Source organism: Telopea speciosissima, chromosome 6, assembly GCF_018873765.1.
Source record: "Telopea speciosissima isolate NSW1024214 ecotype Mountain lineage chromosome 6, Tspe_v1, whole genome shotgun sequence".
NCBI classification, from domain to species: domain Eukaryota; kingdom Viridiplantae; phylum Streptophyta; class Magnoliopsida; order Proteales; family Proteaceae; genus Telopea; species Telopea speciosissima.
The window spans coordinates 35,544,937-35,561,744 of NC_057921.1; the positions used below are offsets into that span (position 1 = coordinate 35,544,937).

Below are 16,808 nucleotides of genomic sequence, written 5' to 3' on the forward strand. Positions count from 1 at the left end.
TCTTTTTCAATATTTTTTTCTGGTTGTGAATGTCGAATAACTAATACCACATATTTCACTTAGCAACGGTAAGCCCATTCACATTAGCATCCATTTGGACAAATTCCAATATCAATAATTGTTTCTAATTATTCCGAACCTTCTCTTTCAATTAATGCCCATGAAGATGAAGTGTATGATAATCTTCCACTAGAATTTCTAAAATTTGTGGAACAACTTGAGAAAAAGAAAACCCAACCTGTTCCCGGGGAATTCATAACCGTCAATAGAGGATCAAAAGAATTGCTAAGAAAAATAAAAATCCGATCCACGTTGGGTGGACAAGACACCCAACTCTTAGTCGAACTTCTAAAAGAATTTAAGAAAGTATTTGCATGGTCAAACAAAGATATGCCCTAATACATGTGAGAATACATTTCCGATGATTAAATTTTGATTCCACATTCCACATTCGACATTCCACATTTCCAACCGAAGGAACTCAGCTCAATTTTAGTTTAGGGATCAAATAGTTAATTTTATCATAAAAAGTTGGAGATGTCTTATGCAACACACTAGATTTTGAAAAGCCACGAGCATGCCTACATAATTGGATACCCTGATCCCTTGGTAATTTTAGTCATAGCATTTCTTTGGTTTAGATAGACCTTGCGGTGAGGGTGAGGATGGGTTGGGTTGGGTTTTTGACAGATTTTGGTTCACTACTGAAAGCCAGCCTACCACCCATCTTGTTAACCCACAGCCAATCCTATTGGTAAAAACTATCATGTGGGTTTGGGATCAACACGCCATCGGTGTGGAGATGGAATTTCTCATGCCAAGCCAATGGGAGCACGACAGAGGGCATCGTATGATTCATATACTGGGAGTCCCAGAGAGTGGCAGAGAAGAACGAGCGTGTCAGAAGATACATGTCAACAGCAACATAGTCATCATTTTCCCTATGAAAATTAAATCAGTTTAATATTCATGACTCCAAATCTCCAATGCTCCACAGCATGAAAAGAATGAATTTCAGGGTTCATCCGCCTGTGACAGTAAACTCTTAACATATTAGTAGATCCAAGTTTTCCAAGAGCTTCTTCATTCTTTGATAGAATTTTCTCGGATTTAAGAGACTGAAGTGCTTGGAAAAGTGAGAAGAGACTCTACCTTTTGTTTTAAGTATCAGGTTCATCATTTGATACAACTAAAAAAAATTCGTAACCCAGTCCACGAGGCTCCCGCCATTGCGGGGTCTGGGGAGGGTCACAATGTATTCTAAACTTGAACCCGTGACCACTTGATCACAATGGAACAACCTTTACCATTGCACCAAGACCCGCCCTCCATTTGGTACAACTAGGACTTTGATATTGTTTAATCTCAAGGCTTTATAGTGCCTCCTCTTCTCAAGATCAGTCAGTTGTGCCACCTTCCTTCCAGAGCATCGTAGCTGACAACAATCTCCGAACCTATTCCTTTTCCTCATCACAGTTGCCTGCTAGGCTGTTAGCTGCAATAGTGCCTCCGACAATTTTCCCAGTCCAGTCCTGCTAGGATCATATATAGTTGTCATGATTGTAAAGAAGTACAGAGACACGGTTATTGTTACGTTCCTGCTGGCTCTGTGAGGCACTAAGGCTCATTACTAGTAATTCTAGAAGCTGTGAGTTGTGAAAGATGCTTCAGTACAAATGCAGTAAAGCAAGAATTCAATTCTGTCATTGCAGAAATAAAACTTATGCAGCACTGGACTATCCCAAAAGTAGAATCAGACTACTCCATTATCATATTCATCAAACATATACAAAGCTTAAACTCTGTCCGCACTCGGCACTCACTTGTTTTTGCAAAAATCAGGTAGAATAGGATATTTAACAAAAAATTTTAAGGGGCCAAAAGGAATTTAATGTTTGTTTTTGTAAATTTTCTATTTTCTAATGTAAACCCATCAAAATTTTGACTTAGATATGAATGACAACAGCACTGATCTTTATATTCTTCAACTGCTTTAATCTTGCAGTTACATTTCCATTGTGGAATGTTTTGTTAGCAGAATTGTTGAAAGGCCGGACCAACTGTACATACCTACAGTAATTAGCTACATGTCCATACCTCTCTGACAAAAAAAGAAAAAAGAGAGAGAGAGAGGTTTTTTCCTTTCTACACTTCTCCTCGGACAATGGCCCTTCAAGCATTTCTGAAGCTTTCATGAGCTCGAATTCGAAATGTGTAAAACTTTTTTTTATTTCTCCCTATGAGCAGTCTGAGGAGCAATCAAAAAGGATCGACACTGTTTCAATAAGCTGAATAATGAAGCTAAACTAGGGCATCATAGAGTGGAGGCCTGTTAAGTCTGTTATCTTCTTTGCTCGAAATATTGTTAATAGCTTTGAAAAGACTGCATCTAAATCAAAAGTTAGAGGTTAATCACTCAGGATTTGATCAATTATATTTACTATAAGAAAACTCGATCAGATGTAAATAGGCTATTATGGCTGTCTCCTAGAGTTAGATACTTGGATTATTTCCTCCATATTTAGTCTCTTTTGAGTTTCATCTCCACACCCCCTTCCACACCAAACCAACCCCAACAACCCCCCCCCCAACAAAAAAATAAAAATAAAAAAGGTTCTACGAATTAATGTTACTCTTTTGTTCCTCTGTTACAACTGCCACTTCAGAAGAACATTTTCATTTGATTATAATGAAGCTGGACAGTATCCAATTTCTGTATACCAGCTTTTCCTAGGAAATGAAGAACTTAATTATGAGAAGCACATTTACATGATTACAATGACAACTGGGAATCATGCTTCAAATGACTTTTACATTGTCATGGCAATTGATCCAGAACTTGGAGCCCTTCTAGTTTAATTTCATTACAGAGCCCATAATATAATTGGTCCTACGCAAACAAATTAAACATGGGATGACAGTGTGACAATTTTGATAACTAGGGAACGTCTGGGAAAATCCAGTTTTTTGATAAAAAAAAAAAAACCTTCAAAACAGACACCAACTTAAGACCAATATGAACAAATTTTGATTGTTTGAACAAAAGCCTCAATTTCTGAATGTCCACTTCAAAATGCAGCTCTGCCCTGCCCCTCATATTGACTTCAAACCAAACCTAGAATGTCATTTGGATTGCCATACAAATCAAAGAGGGCTGAGTCTTTTTCCAAAGTAGGGTGATATAATTGCCAAAAGCGGAGCTGAAAGGTATTAAATCCAACATAGATCATCATTGGATTCCCATGAAAATCAAAGAGGTTGAGTCTTATCCAAAATCAGTAGGGTGAAATAACTGCCAAATGCGGAGCTGAAAGTTCTAAATCAAAACCTAGAATATCAAATGGATTGCCATTAAAATCAAAGAGGCAGAGTCTTATCGAAATAACTGCCAAATGTAGCGCTGCAAGGCCTTACATCAAAACCTAGGATATCAATTGGACAAACAGGCCGAGTCTTATCCAAAAGTCAGTCGGGTGAAATAACTGCCAAATGCGGAGCTGAAAGGTCTTAAATCCAAACAATCAATCAGTCCAGATCAATTGATGGTGCAAATTTCAGGGTATGGTTGATGAAAGTTATCATCTTCCAAGGTACTTGTAAGACCTATGCAGTAGCAAACTACCCTTCTACTTAGGCAGTGAAGTCACAATCACATGGCACAACAATACAAACAAGCAATGCTGTCCTTGCCCTCAAATATCAGTTACGCAAACTGCTACATACTATTGTTTTTACTGAAGAACATCAGTTATACCCGTGGTTGACCAATGCCAACAAAAGAAATAGCCCAACATTCTCAACTACCAATCCAGAGTTCAACTATAAGCCCACTTTACTTGCAAAGGAGCAATTTGATCAAGAACCCTCATGAATGTTTCCTCAGATAATTTGTTGACAATGATTAGAAATCAGCACGATTAACCCAAAAATGCTCAATCCCAGTTCAAATCTCTGAAGAGAAATAAAAAAAATTGGATGGAAAATACCAAACTCATCATAAAAAGAAAATTTACAGTTATACGATTCTGCTCATGCGCATTGAAACAAAAATTCCAACCCCAGAAACAGAGATCAGAGATAGAGGACCCACAAACTAGAGAGATACAGTGGCGAAATTGAAAAATATTAGATGAGCTTGAAAGGAAGAGGCCAAGGAGTGGACCTGGGAACCTCGACCTTGTCCTTGATCCTCTCGATCATTTTCTCTTTCTTGGGTCTTGCGTTGCCATACGAACCCTTAAACCGCTTCCCTCTCTTCGTCTTCTTGTCCCCTCGACCACACAGCACTGGCAGCGACGACGCTGCTGCTGCCGGCACCGCAGCTTGCCCCTTTGCCATAACCCTTCTCACTACTGCGCCGCACAACTGCACCATCGCCATTTTTCTTCGCTTCTTCTCAACAAGCAACACAGATCACGCAGTTTCAACTTCACAATTTACATATTAAGGGCAGAGTATCCTGTAGTACAATAAACAGGGTAGTTTAACTTTAGAGGTTTTAAAAGGTAAATTGGACCAACCAATTGAATGGTCCAGATCATTACTGATTTGATCAGAGACGCAAAACCGTTGGATTTAATCTGGATCAGCAGTCTTATCTGCCAAAAAAAAAAAACCTGGGCATTGTAATCTTCTCTGTAAACACGCTGGACTCCATTACAGTCATCGTCTGAAGTCTCAACTCTCAACTGCAGAAGCCCAGCAGATCCTTCAAATCCATTTTCAACGTTGTGGTAAGTATCCTCTCTCTTTCTTCTCACTTCTGTATATATTTCTGTCAAAGAAAATATGCACAACGCTTACTTTAGCTCAGCCATGGCGCTTAGGAGCAAAGGGTCTCTTTCTTTTTCCTTCAATGATTACCGTTACTTATTGAATGAAAGAATTGAGAAATCTTCATATCCTCCTTGTACTTGCTGTGCTTTATCAATCCATAGAGTGCCCATATACCTTAGATTTTTATATGGGTCGAGGCAGTCTTCCTTGATTCATTGCTCGTGTTCTAGGAGGCTCATCTTAGTTGGTTTTGACCGTTACTGTCGCTTGCCCCTTTGTGATCTTGATCGAGGCTGCAATGGAGTTTCTTGCTCTCTTGAGGAGAGTAGTGTTTGTAGGAGGAGGAGGAGGAGGAGAGATGGGAGGTTTGGTTGTATGGTTTGGGAGGAGAAGAGTGAGAGTTGTGATTCAGGTATTGATGGAAGTGCTGAAGCAATGCTCAGCTTGTTGACTGAAGAACTTGGTGAGAAGTTTGTTGTTCGATCAGCAGCAAGGCGAGACCTAGTGGAGAAGAGAGGGAGAGTAGTTGATGAACGTTTTGGGAAAGAAAAGGAGTCTGTTCTGGCCAAATCGTCGGAGAGGAATTCAAAGGGTGCATATGAATCTATTACAGTTAGGTTGAGGGAAAAATTTCATCAGCCGACAGGGTCAGGGAGAGTAGTTGATGAAAGTTCTAGGAAAGAAAAGGAGTGTGTTCAGGACAAATTGTTGGAGAGGAATTCAAAGGGTGTATGTGAATCTATTACAGTTAAGTCTAGGGGAAAATTCCATCAGCGGTCAGGGTCAGGGAGAATAGTCAATGAACGTTCTAGGAAAGAAAAGGAGGGTGTTCAAGACAAATCGTCGGAGAGGAATTCAAAGGGTGCATGTGAATCTATTACTGTTAAGTCGAGGGGAAAATTCCATCAGCAGTCAGGGTCAGGGAGAGCAGTTGATGAACGTTCTAGGAAAGAAAAGGAGTATGTTCAGGACAAATCGTTGGAGAGGAATTCAAAAGGTGCATGTGAATCTATTACAGTTAAGTCGAGGGAAAAATTCCATCAGCAGTCAGGGTCAGGGAGGAGTGAAGCTTCTTCAAGGACTAAAAATGATGGGCTTAGAAGAGAAGGTTCAGGCTGCTCATCGTACTACTCAGTGTTATCTTCTAGTGATATTGAGAGGGATACCGATGTTCAGGTTAAACATGCAGAGTTTGTTGGGGAATCTTCAAGTGGTTATTCAGAGAAGGAATTGAGAAGTAGCAGAGAGGATGTTCTTGGAGTGGATGTCAGGAAACAGTTTAAGAGTTATGATGAAGATTTAGGCAGATACAGGGAAATCTCGAGACAGAGAAACGCTGCAGGGTCTGCAGTCGGGTCAGATACAATGAGGAGTGGTCATGAAGGGAGTTTAAGAAGCAAGGCTGAGAACAAGATTACTGAGATATCTGTTGGGCCACTAGAATCAAGGGGAGAGTTTTCACAGAAGTTCTCCACAAAAGGTGAGTTTAAAGAGAGTGGCATAGAAATGGTTTCTAGTCATGAGAAGCAATTCAGAGGTAGGGAAGGGGATTCAACTTCATTTGTGAATTTGGTTGAGGGAACAGCAGAGAGTAATAGTCAAATCGGTCTAATGATTCATGAACATACAGATTCAAGAAGAAAATCCCAACAAGTTCAAAATATGTCAGAGATTCATGCAATTGATTTGCAGAGGGCCTCCAGCTCCCGAAAGCGATTCAATGGCAAAGAAGGGGACTTAACTTTTGCTGTTAATTTGGTCCAGGAAACTGGAGAGGGAAATAGAAAAACAGTTAATGAAACTATTGAAACAACTGACTTAAGAAGAAAATCACGACAGCTGACCAAAGTTTCAAAGGATAGTAACCTTGAAAGGGCTAACACTTCACAGAAGGGTTTTGAAACTGGAATGAATATCAGGGAAGAAATTCCAACTTCATTTCAGAGTTCCATTCTGGAGTCCAATGACCAACAGAGCCAAATTTATCAAGGAGTTAATTGGAATACTAAATTAAGGAGAGAATCTCAGGATGTAACAAATATGTCAGAGATGACTGCTGGTGCTGCTGAAACTGCCTTCACTTCACAAACACTTTCTGAAACAAGAGTGAGTGGCAGAGAAAGAAATTCAGCTTCAATTTTGGTGGATCTGGTTCATGAGGGGAGACAAGATGGTAGCGTATCTGGAGAAAGAGTCATTGAACAAGTTGGACAAAGAAAAGAGTCTCCAAGGATAGTAAAAGCATCAAGTTTCCCCAGGAGCACCACCAAGACACCATTTCATTCAATTCCACAAGCAAGAGTGCAACATATGGGTGTAACAGCAGAAAATGATAGGAATTCAAAGATTATGCTGACGCCTTCGCCATCTCAATTGGTAGGTGTGAGAACTGGGTATGCAAGAATACAGGCTTCTGGCGAGTTCTCAGAAAGTAGTTCTAGCTTTTTGTTTACACATCCACCAACACAAAATCCAGCTGCCCCCAATGAAGTTAATGTTGAAACTAGAACTGCTGAGACTTTTGGAGAGCATTCAAGGAGAGAATCTCAGGATCTAACAAATATGTCAGAGATGACTGCGGGTGCTACTGAAACTGCCTTCACTTCACAAACACTTTCTGAAACAAGAGTGAGTGGCAGAGAAAGAAATTCAGCTTCAATTTTGGTGGATCTGGTTCATGAAGGGAGACATGATGGTAGCGTATCTGGAGAAAGAGTCATTGAACGAGTTGGACTAAGGAAACAGTCTCCAAGGATAGTAAAGGCATCAAGTTTTCCCAAGAGCACCACCAAGACACCATTTCATTCAATTCCACAAGCAAGAGTGCAACATATGGGTGTAACAGCAGAAAATGATAGGAATTCAAAGATTATGTTGACGCCTTCGCCATCTCAATTGGTAGGTGTGAGATCTGGGTATGCAAGAATACAGGCTTCTGGTGAGTTCTCAGAAAGTAGTTCTAGCTTTTTGTTTACACATCCACCAACACAAAATCCAGCTTCCGCCAATGAAGTTAATGTTGAAACTAGACCTGCTGAGACTTTTGGAGAGCATTCAAGGAGAGAATCTCAGGACCTAACAAATATGTCAGAGATGACTGCTGGTGCTACTGAAACTGCCTTCACTTCACAAACACTTTCTGAAACAAGAGTGAGTGGCAGAGAAAGAAATTCAGCTTCAATTTTGGTGGATCTGGTTCATGAAGGGAGACAAGATGGTAGCGTATCTGGAGAAAGAGTCATTGAACAAGTTGGACTAAGGAAAGAGTCTCCAAGGATAGTAAAAGCATCAAGTTTCCCCAGGAGCACCACCAAGACACCATTTCATTCAATTCCACAAGCAAGAGTGCAACATATGGGTGTAACAGCAGAAAATGATAGGAATTCAAAGATTATGCTGACGCCTTTGCCATCTCAATTGGTAGGTGTGAGAACTGGGTATGCAAGAATACAGGCTTCTGGCGAGTTCTCAGAAAGTAGTTCCAGCTTTTTGTTTACACATCCACCAACACAAAATCCAGCTTCCCCCAATGAAGTTAATGTTGAAACTAGAACTGATGAGACTATTGGAGAGCATTCAAGTCTTGTGCTCCATGATGATGCATTGGATGCAGCTAATAATTTTGAGAGGTCCTCCAGTCAGTTTGTTGGTGAGTTTGTGGAGAAGGTCCAAGATGAAATGTTGACATCCAAAATCCAGAAGGAAAGAAGTTCTGATACTATGTCAGTGTATAAAGACGTGAAATATATACAGCAGGGTCCCAGTCAACACGTATCTGAGGGCTTGCAGTTGAAGAGGCCTGATTCAAGGCGGTCATCTGATGTCTCTGGATCAAAGGGGCCCGCAGATGAAATGTGGGATGTCATGGACCCATCTTTGCATGAATCTTCTTGGAGAGAAGCACCTGAGGAAGGCACTTCCACATCTGGGAGTGCCATTGTCGGGAGAACCGGCAGGTCCTTCTGGGGTATTATTGCAGATGTAGCTCGAATGCGATGGGGTTCTGAAAATAGTAATTCAGCTCTAAAATCAGGTAGGAGTTCATCAAATGAGTCATTTTACGGTGAGGCACGGTTCTCTGGGCATGAGCCAGATGAGAATAATTATGAGGATGTCAAAAAGCGACAAAGAGGCATCCTAAAGGAACACATATCTGTTGGTCAACCCCAACCAGGTGAAGCTTCAACTCAAATCGAAACAGAAGTGTCTGAAGAAAAAATATCCCTGAACAGAATATCCGGCATTGAAGCTGATACTTCATCCTATTCTGGTGACATAGAAAGAGGTATTACACGCCAAGGTTCTTCTTTGGCATCTGTAGAAGAGAGATCTGGTTGGAAAGAAGACGGAGGGAGTGATCTAGCCATTCCTTCGTCTATTGCACCGGTGGACTCATCATTACCATTGCCTACTAGACGCTTCATAAGATCTCCAGTCATAGAACGGATACCTGAGAGCAGTAAAGCTGAGGTATCTAGGAGTGCTGTTAAGGAGCATATGGAGCAACCCACCAGGGAGAAGTTAACTGAAGTCCATAGTACTGATGGAAAGGATGCTGAACTCAAAAGGAGGAAGCTTCAGCGGAATAAGCAGGTACCAAAAGATAGATTTGATGAATGGGAAAAAGCATATAAGCTAGAAACTGAACAGAGAAAAGTTGATATAATGTTCATGAGAGAAGCACTGTTGGAAGCCCAGAGGGCTGCTGATATTTGGGAAGTACCTGTTGGTGCAGTGCTGGTGCGAAATGGAGAAATTATTGCTCGTGGCTGCAATTTGTAAGTAATTACTGGTTATGCTTCATTTTCATTGAACATTTACCCTAGTTGGTTACTTATGTTTTTATATTTCAGAGTGGAGGAATTAAGAGATTCAACTGCCCATGCGGAGATGATTTGTATAAGGGAAGCATCTAACCTACTCCAGACTTGGAGACTTTCGGTATTTTCTTTCACTTTCTGGTTTTCCCTTTTCTCAGGTTTTGCTTAAAACTTTAGGTTCCAGTAAATTAGCTTTCCTTCTTTTTTTTTTCTTTCCCATTTTGTTGGGGGGTGGGGTATTCAAGATTAGGTTCATCTTGAAACTACCTTATGGATGTTAATTAGTGGTGGGATAAGGTCTTTGTATCTGGGGCATTGCTTGATAACACAGATTTGTTTGATTATAATGTATGATATATCACACCAGTCTTGTTACTGTTGTATTGAATCCATGTGTTTTTTGGAATAACAAAATTGTTATTCATTCAGAAATATTCTCTTTAATTTCATATTGCTGCACTTTTCTTCCACACTAATGCTGTTATTATTGTTATTATTATTATTTTTTGGGATGATTATAAAATGTATTAAAGCCCCAAAAAGGGTAACGAAATTCCATTATGGACTACAACACAAGCCCATATGGGCATCAAGAGACAAGGTGACACACAAGCATGTCAAATGCAACACAAAAGCCCACATGGGCTTAAAACAAGAGCAAGGAAGCCCATAAGAAAGAAGAAGGGCAACAAAGACAATTCCAGTTAGGGTCCCCCAAAACCCTAGATAATGAATCTCAACACAACAACTTCCAAGCCGCCAAGACGAAGTCGGAGAACCACCGGCAAGAAGGCAACCAAGGCGGAGGGGCGCTGGCCTTGCGGAGGGCCATGGCCAAATGGGCAGCTGGCCTAGTGAAGGAGACCGCCATGACAAAGAGGCGCCGGCCTTGCGGAGAGAAACGGCGATGAGGCTGCCAGCTGAGTAAAGAAGGCAGCTTTGCGGGATGTGGCCTTGCAGCTGGCAGCGAAACGGCCGAAGGCCGAGTGAGCCAAGCGGAACCGGCAGGAGGGAGGCCAAGTGAGGCTGGCGGATGCAAGGCAGCAGGCCAAACAGGCAGGCGACAGAGCGGCGGTAGGTTGCGAGTGCCGACGGACGATGCAGACAATGGCAGCAGAGGTGCTGACGAACAAAGGAGAAGCTGAGCCGAATGAACAGTTGACGGAGAAGCTTGCCAAGCGAAGCGGGTGCTGCCAAATCAGGCCTGGGATCCGGCAGGGTGTCGGCCAAGAGGGGCCGGCAACCAAGGGGACGGCAGGCCTAGCAGAAGAGGCGACCCGACAGAGCGAGCAACCAGAGATTACTGTCCGAGAGGCTTCAACCTGAGCAGTTAGTACTGAACATAGGAAGAATAAGTGGAGAAAGGGGGAGGAGTAGAAAGAAGAGGAGAGAGAAAGAAGGAGAAGGGAGGGACGGAGAGGGGAAAGAGCAGCCCAGCCATGCGGCGGCCAGGCTGACTACTACGGCTAGGGTTTTTTGGCAGAGGAAAGTAGGGAGGGAGGACAACCCTAACATTCGAAACACACACGAATGAGATGATCGCTTCCGATCTTCAAGATTGTAAAACTTTCAGGAACTATAGCCATTCAATGCTTTTATTATTTCAAACACTTGAAATTGAATACTAGGTTTTAATGTTTATATGTTACTCCCTGCATTTTAATCACTATGGTGTTACCATTCACAACTATATTCAATGAAAGGGAATACTACGTTTTGATGTATGTATGTTTCTCTGTGCATGTTGGTCCCTATGGTGCTACATTTTGTAAATACATTCAGGTCTTTGGGGAAAATGACCTAATTTCTTCGGGTGAAACAGAAGTTTTTCTGTTCCTAAATTAAGTGAATTGGTTTTTTAGGCTTTCACATTTGTCAGTTTCAACTGTATGGGAAGTTAGCATTGACATGAGTTTATGCTACTTATTGTTCCTAAATTAAGTGGAGAGTTGTTTTAGGCTTTCACATTTGTCAGTTTCAACTATAAATGAAATTAGCATTGACATGAGTTTATACTGAGAATACAACTTTTTTTTGTATGTTTCCATTGTGGAAATTGAACCTTAGCTTATTTTTATGTTACTGTGATCAACAAATTGAGAAATGGTTCTCCAATTGTGTTTTAGATTTGTTGGACTGTACATGTAGCAACCCAAGTTTTTTTTGGGGTGGGGGGTGGGGGGTGGGGTTGATTTGGATTCTGATGATATTGCTCACCTTTTTAGTTCTTTTCCGTTTAACACTCGAGGCACGATAGGGTTGATGGAAACAACAAATCAAACCACAATGAAGACACAATATTTTATAGTGGTTCTGTTCCGTGACTTCCGTCCCCTTGACCTACATCCACTACCATGCATGCTCCTGCACTTAAATTTCCACTAACTGTATTGGTCTTCCAATGGTGCCAATAAAACCTCACACGTTTTCACAGGTCCACAACCAACCCAAGTGTTTTCACAGGCTCACACTTGAACCCTTCATGGAGTTGTTTTCTAGGATCACAACTTCAACCCAATTCTTTCTTGGAAGATCAGTCCCTCACACTTTTACAAAGTGATTGATTGAGTTTTTCAACTTGCAATTACAAACACCTCTATGTAGGTAGATATGCAAATGAAGGACAAAGTATTAGACACCCTATAATCTAGGGTAGATATACAAATGAAAAACACTTAGTTGATTCACACGACAATAGCCTCTGGATACTCGATTTAGCACATCAATGGCATTCCCAAGTTTGGATTTTTCTCTCATAAATTTTCAGGGATATCTCCTTTGAACAACCTTTATTTCAATTCCCAAAAGTCTCTTAAAGTCTACTACTAATTCAAAAATTAAACCTCTATTTATAGGCTTAAGCACAAAGGACAAATTTAGAGCCGTTGAGACAACAACGGTCGACCTCGGTGAGAGAGCCATTACAAGTTATGTTACCATTTTTATGAATATTTGATCTCGCACGGTCGACCTGGCCTGTCTTGCGTGGTCGACCTTGCACCCAAGGGTTCGAGATCTGCCCTTGTTCTGATGTGCTGTGTGGTTGACTTCTGTGGTCGACCCCAGGGTTCTTCCGCATGCCTAAAACGGCCCTGATTCAATGTAGTTTTCAGCTCAACTGGACGACTTGGCCATCATGCTTAATGTTATACAATTGATTTCTAGGTCTTAATATAATTAACCATTCTAAGTTCAAGGTCAAGTCTAGGTGAAGTACACCACTATAGAAGAGTCAGGGTTACCACCGTTGATCAGGTCAGGGTACGGTTTAAACTTTTAGTCCAATTTTTTAGGTCTAGTTATACCATTGGTCATGATATCGGTCATTGTCGTGGAGGAATCGGTACAACTTAGGATTCTAATAATTGAACCAATAAAAGCAGATCCTTAGTCTAGAAACCTAAGAGTCCAGCCTTTACAGCCATAATGCAGTTGGAGCTCAATAAAGTTGTAGACACTCGGCTTCCGAATCACTTGAGATGTCCAAAGTTCTCCAACATAAGATTTCTTCTAAATGAATGCTCTTGGAGATATACCATTGTTGCTCAAAGCTCATTGATCAATGCTTGCTTGGCTTTTCAAGTACCTTTTGATGCAGATGCACTGCCCTGGACCAACCCAAACCCATTTGGGTATCCAGACGGAGATGAACCAGGTCCAATTTAGGTCTTTGGCTAGTAAGATTTTAGGATTTTTATTTATTTCCAATTTAGAGTACGTTTCCTTTTCATATGGGGTTTCTTTTTGTTTAAATACATGTAACTGTGCAAGTAGAATGGAGATTTGATGAATGAAATTTTTAATGAGTTGTTTATGGTGCTGGATTGGTAACATAGCAATGGTCGTGTGACCTCTTCCTCTATCTCTTTTCCTCTGTTTCTGGTTTATCCCCTGTTTCTGTCAGTAACAGCAGGTCCTGTTTTGGGCCTCTATTATCTCTTCTCTCCTTTATTTTCTCCATGTGATTAGGGTTGAAAGATCCCCTCTCCTGGGCAATTCAAACAGTAAAAACCCCATCCCATTTGGCTTTCCTATTGTGAGTAGACCCAGAAATCAGATGTGGTTGAGGGACCATTCCACCAGAACTGTTGCAGCCGTTCGTTGCTTTGAACATCTTGTTTGTTTGGGTATGATATTAATGGGGTTCATGACGGCTTCAGAGTATGATTCTTTGGTTGAAATATTAGAGTAAACAAAGCTCAGTCGAGTAAGTTCCCTTGAGACCAAATCTGGTTTCCGTGAGTTGCAGTTTCATCCCAAGGTTGAAGACGATAACCCCCTTCTCCCCACGATTCTTTTTTGCTTTTATTATATTTACCCACTTTCCATATTTACCCCTTCCTTCCATTCTTATTTCTGTTTATCCCTATTTTCTTTTTGTTCCAAGTCTGCCCCTCCCCATATTGTACGTTACCTTTCCCTTTTGTTCTTTTCTCTTATGGTTAAACTTCCATCTATTTACAGAATTGCCATCCTCCTTTTGGACATTGAATTATTTACTATTCTACCACTACACCTTGGATTTGAGTGTTTCCTTGATTGGGTGGGCCTGTAAGCGATCCGATTTGGGTCTTCTGAACCCTGGATCTCCATGACCTTTCTTGTCAAAGCGATCCTTTGAATGACATCCTGCAAAGCATACACAATATAGACCAATTCTTTTTTAACACTTAACAAACATGTTAGAGTCACCAAAACAATATTAGCTATACGCAATATTCCAACAAGTTGGTCACAGGATCCCTCTATAACTCTTGTTGATGAAATAGCTGCTTAAAAAATGAGTAATGCTACATGCTGACTATTGAATGGTATGTATAGGGATGTAAAGTATAGTTGAAAATCTTGATTCAATTTAAATTTTATCTGTTTATCCGGATATTCATTTGGAAAACCGGATATCAGTTCAGATATTGATCTATCCACTCTGATTGTAATTTAAGATTTTGTATAATTATTTAATGGGAGAGAGTTTGCTACAAGGAGAGTGTTTAGTTTCATGCCTTGGAGGGGCATTATGGGAAAACATTAAAAATAGGGGGGGTATATGAAACTGTTGGTCAACTGAGGTTTGTTGGAGTGGTGTTGTCATTGTTGGCAACCTTATTAGCTATATTGGTGATGCGGCAGTGGTATTTGGTGAGTTGGAAGAGCTGAAATGGTCAAACAGTCACCTACACAACAGTAAGGGCATTTTGGTCATTTGGAAAGGTTACAGGGGTATCCGCACCTGAAGAACACCATTTAACAGCATAAAAAGTCCTTATATAGTGTTTGGCAAAGGGGAGAAGCAGCAGGTGAAGGCTCCGTGTATTAAATGTTATGATTTCACAGGTTCATGCAATGCCAGCGACTTTAAGGCCATTTTTGGAAGGTTTAATGGCAGTTTTTGGTGAAGCTCTCTTCACTAGAAATGAAGTTGGTCGAGTTGCGGTTCCAATGCAATTGGTTTCGCGTCATTTCAGTATCGGACGAGAAAGTTACAGATGCTTTCGTGTCGATGCGCGAAAACGGAGCAAATCTGGAATAGGCAAAAGCTTATATACTGAACCAAAATTTTGGCTTACATCTTAAGTGCTATTCTGTAAATAGTGGATTACCATTGTTTTGTTAATACTCTAGAATCTCCTCGAGCGTTGGATCGGCATCTTGCATCAGATTTGGTTCATTAAAAGAAAAAAAAAGAAAAAGAGAAAGGAGGAAATAAAGGAATAATTAATTTGTAGTGGAGTGTGATGTCGTCATGACACCACTCCCATTTCTAAAAAAGGCAGAGAGTATGAAAATCTCTGACATGTTTTCCTGTTGTGCACGGTTTGTCACAAAGAATCTTTTTATTTACGGATTTGCCATTGTTTACCAATTTTGGAGCATTTAACTTTGGAAGGTCATATCTTGGCCATCTGGAGTCCAAATTCGACATTTTTTTTTGAAACTGCGTGTTTTTTCGAGATCTATCCATTGGAGCTACTTTCAGAGGCAGAAAACGCAAAGAAGAAGGTATAATGCACGGAACTAATTGATCGATCTGAGATGCTGCTTTGAACATTGGAGAACATGCATGACATCAAGAATGCTTCAAGCAGTGGGTTGGTCACAGGATTACTCAGGGAGATGTAATCTTTTGTTTCATAAGTCCTATTTTATTTCTAGGGTTTGATTCATGTTGAAAGAATCCTAATTTTGTTCATGTTATTGGGAGGGACTTGTAATTGAGTTTTTATATTCATATTGTAATACCAATCAAGTTGGGCCTTGATTGGCTTGGGGTTGTAGCCCTAGATTTCGTTGTTGCAGAATCAGAAGCAGGTGTTGCAGCACCTGGGCTATTGTAGTAGTTGAATTTGAGTTGAGTATTTGAGGAAATACGAAACCCTTACGGGTATTCCTCCATTGATGTAGGCAGCTTGGCCAAACCACGTATACTTGATGTACTGTGTGCTTGTTATTTTGTGTTCCTATTCTTGGAGTTTGTTTGCTGCCTAGTGGTGGTGTACTGTCTGGTAGACCTGGCCACATAGTGGTTGCGAGGTAGATGTGCATGTGTGAATGGTAATTATGGGACTGCCCCGGCCAGTCTTTGTGTGTGATTGTCATAGCTATGGGATCAAGTTTAGAAGAATTCTCGAAGACACTGATTCACCCCCCTCTCAGTGCATCTGGGATTATCAAAAACATTTTACACGGGGTGGTGCTACAGCAATCTGAGTCTTATGGGAAGTGCTTGCATGCAATTTTGAAATTAAGTTGGCATTGTACAAATCTATACCCTTATTTAATAGTTTATACTTATTACAACAGAATTTAGAGCCATGGCACATGGAGTCTGCTAACTTCTGTGGTTGAATAAGTTAGTCCAAGAGTTGGCATTTGAAATTAATTGATATATGAGACTATATTGTGGTAACAAGGTTGCCATCAATATTGCCCACAATCCTGTGCAACATGATTGCACAAAACATATTGAGATTGATCATCATTTCATAAAAGAGAAGATTGATTCCAGTTGTATCTGCACATCCTTTGTGAAGATAGGAGATCAGTTGGCCGATATGTTGCCCAAAGGGATCAATGCCCTACAGTTTCATACCCTCTTGAGCAAGCTAGGCATGTATGAGGTCTATTAAGAAATGAAGTATTATGTTATAGCATAGGGGTATTTTTGTAATGGTTTCTTACACATAAGCCGGGTAATTCCTTATATGTTTAGTG

General features: G+C 40.7%; 2 protein-coding genes across 2 annotated transcripts in view; one reads left to right on the top strand and one right to left on the bottom strand.

The window, feature by feature from the left end:
• Window positions 1–3,976: 3,976 nt before the first annotated feature.
• LOC122664345 (30S ribosomal protein S31, mitochondrial-like) lies at window positions 3,977–6,626 on the bottom strand. The gene is made up of 2 exons (XM_043860122.1): window positions 6,621–6,626; window positions 3,977–4,395 (listed from the first exon to the last, which is right to left on the bottom strand). The coding sequence occupies exon 2, from the start codon at window positions 4,378–4,380 to the stop codon at window positions 4,126–4,128; it is 255 nt and encodes an 84-aa protein (XP_043716057.1). The 5' UTR covers window positions 4,381–4,395; window positions 6,621–6,626; the 3' UTR covers window positions 3,977–4,125.
• LOC122665677 (tRNA(adenine(34)) deaminase, chloroplastic) overlaps window positions 4,763–16,808 on the top strand; it is a 32,383-nt gene continuing 20,337 nt past the window's right edge. Inside the window, exons 1-2 of the mRNA XM_043861826.1 lie at window positions 4,763–9,554; window positions 9,630–9,717. Of these exons, the coding sequence (XP_043717761.1) occupies window positions 4,789–9,554; window positions 9,630–9,717 (4,854 nt within the window). The 5' untranslated portion in view covers window positions 4,763–4,788. The remainder of the gene's footprint in view (window positions 9,555–9,629; window positions 9,718–16,808) is intronic.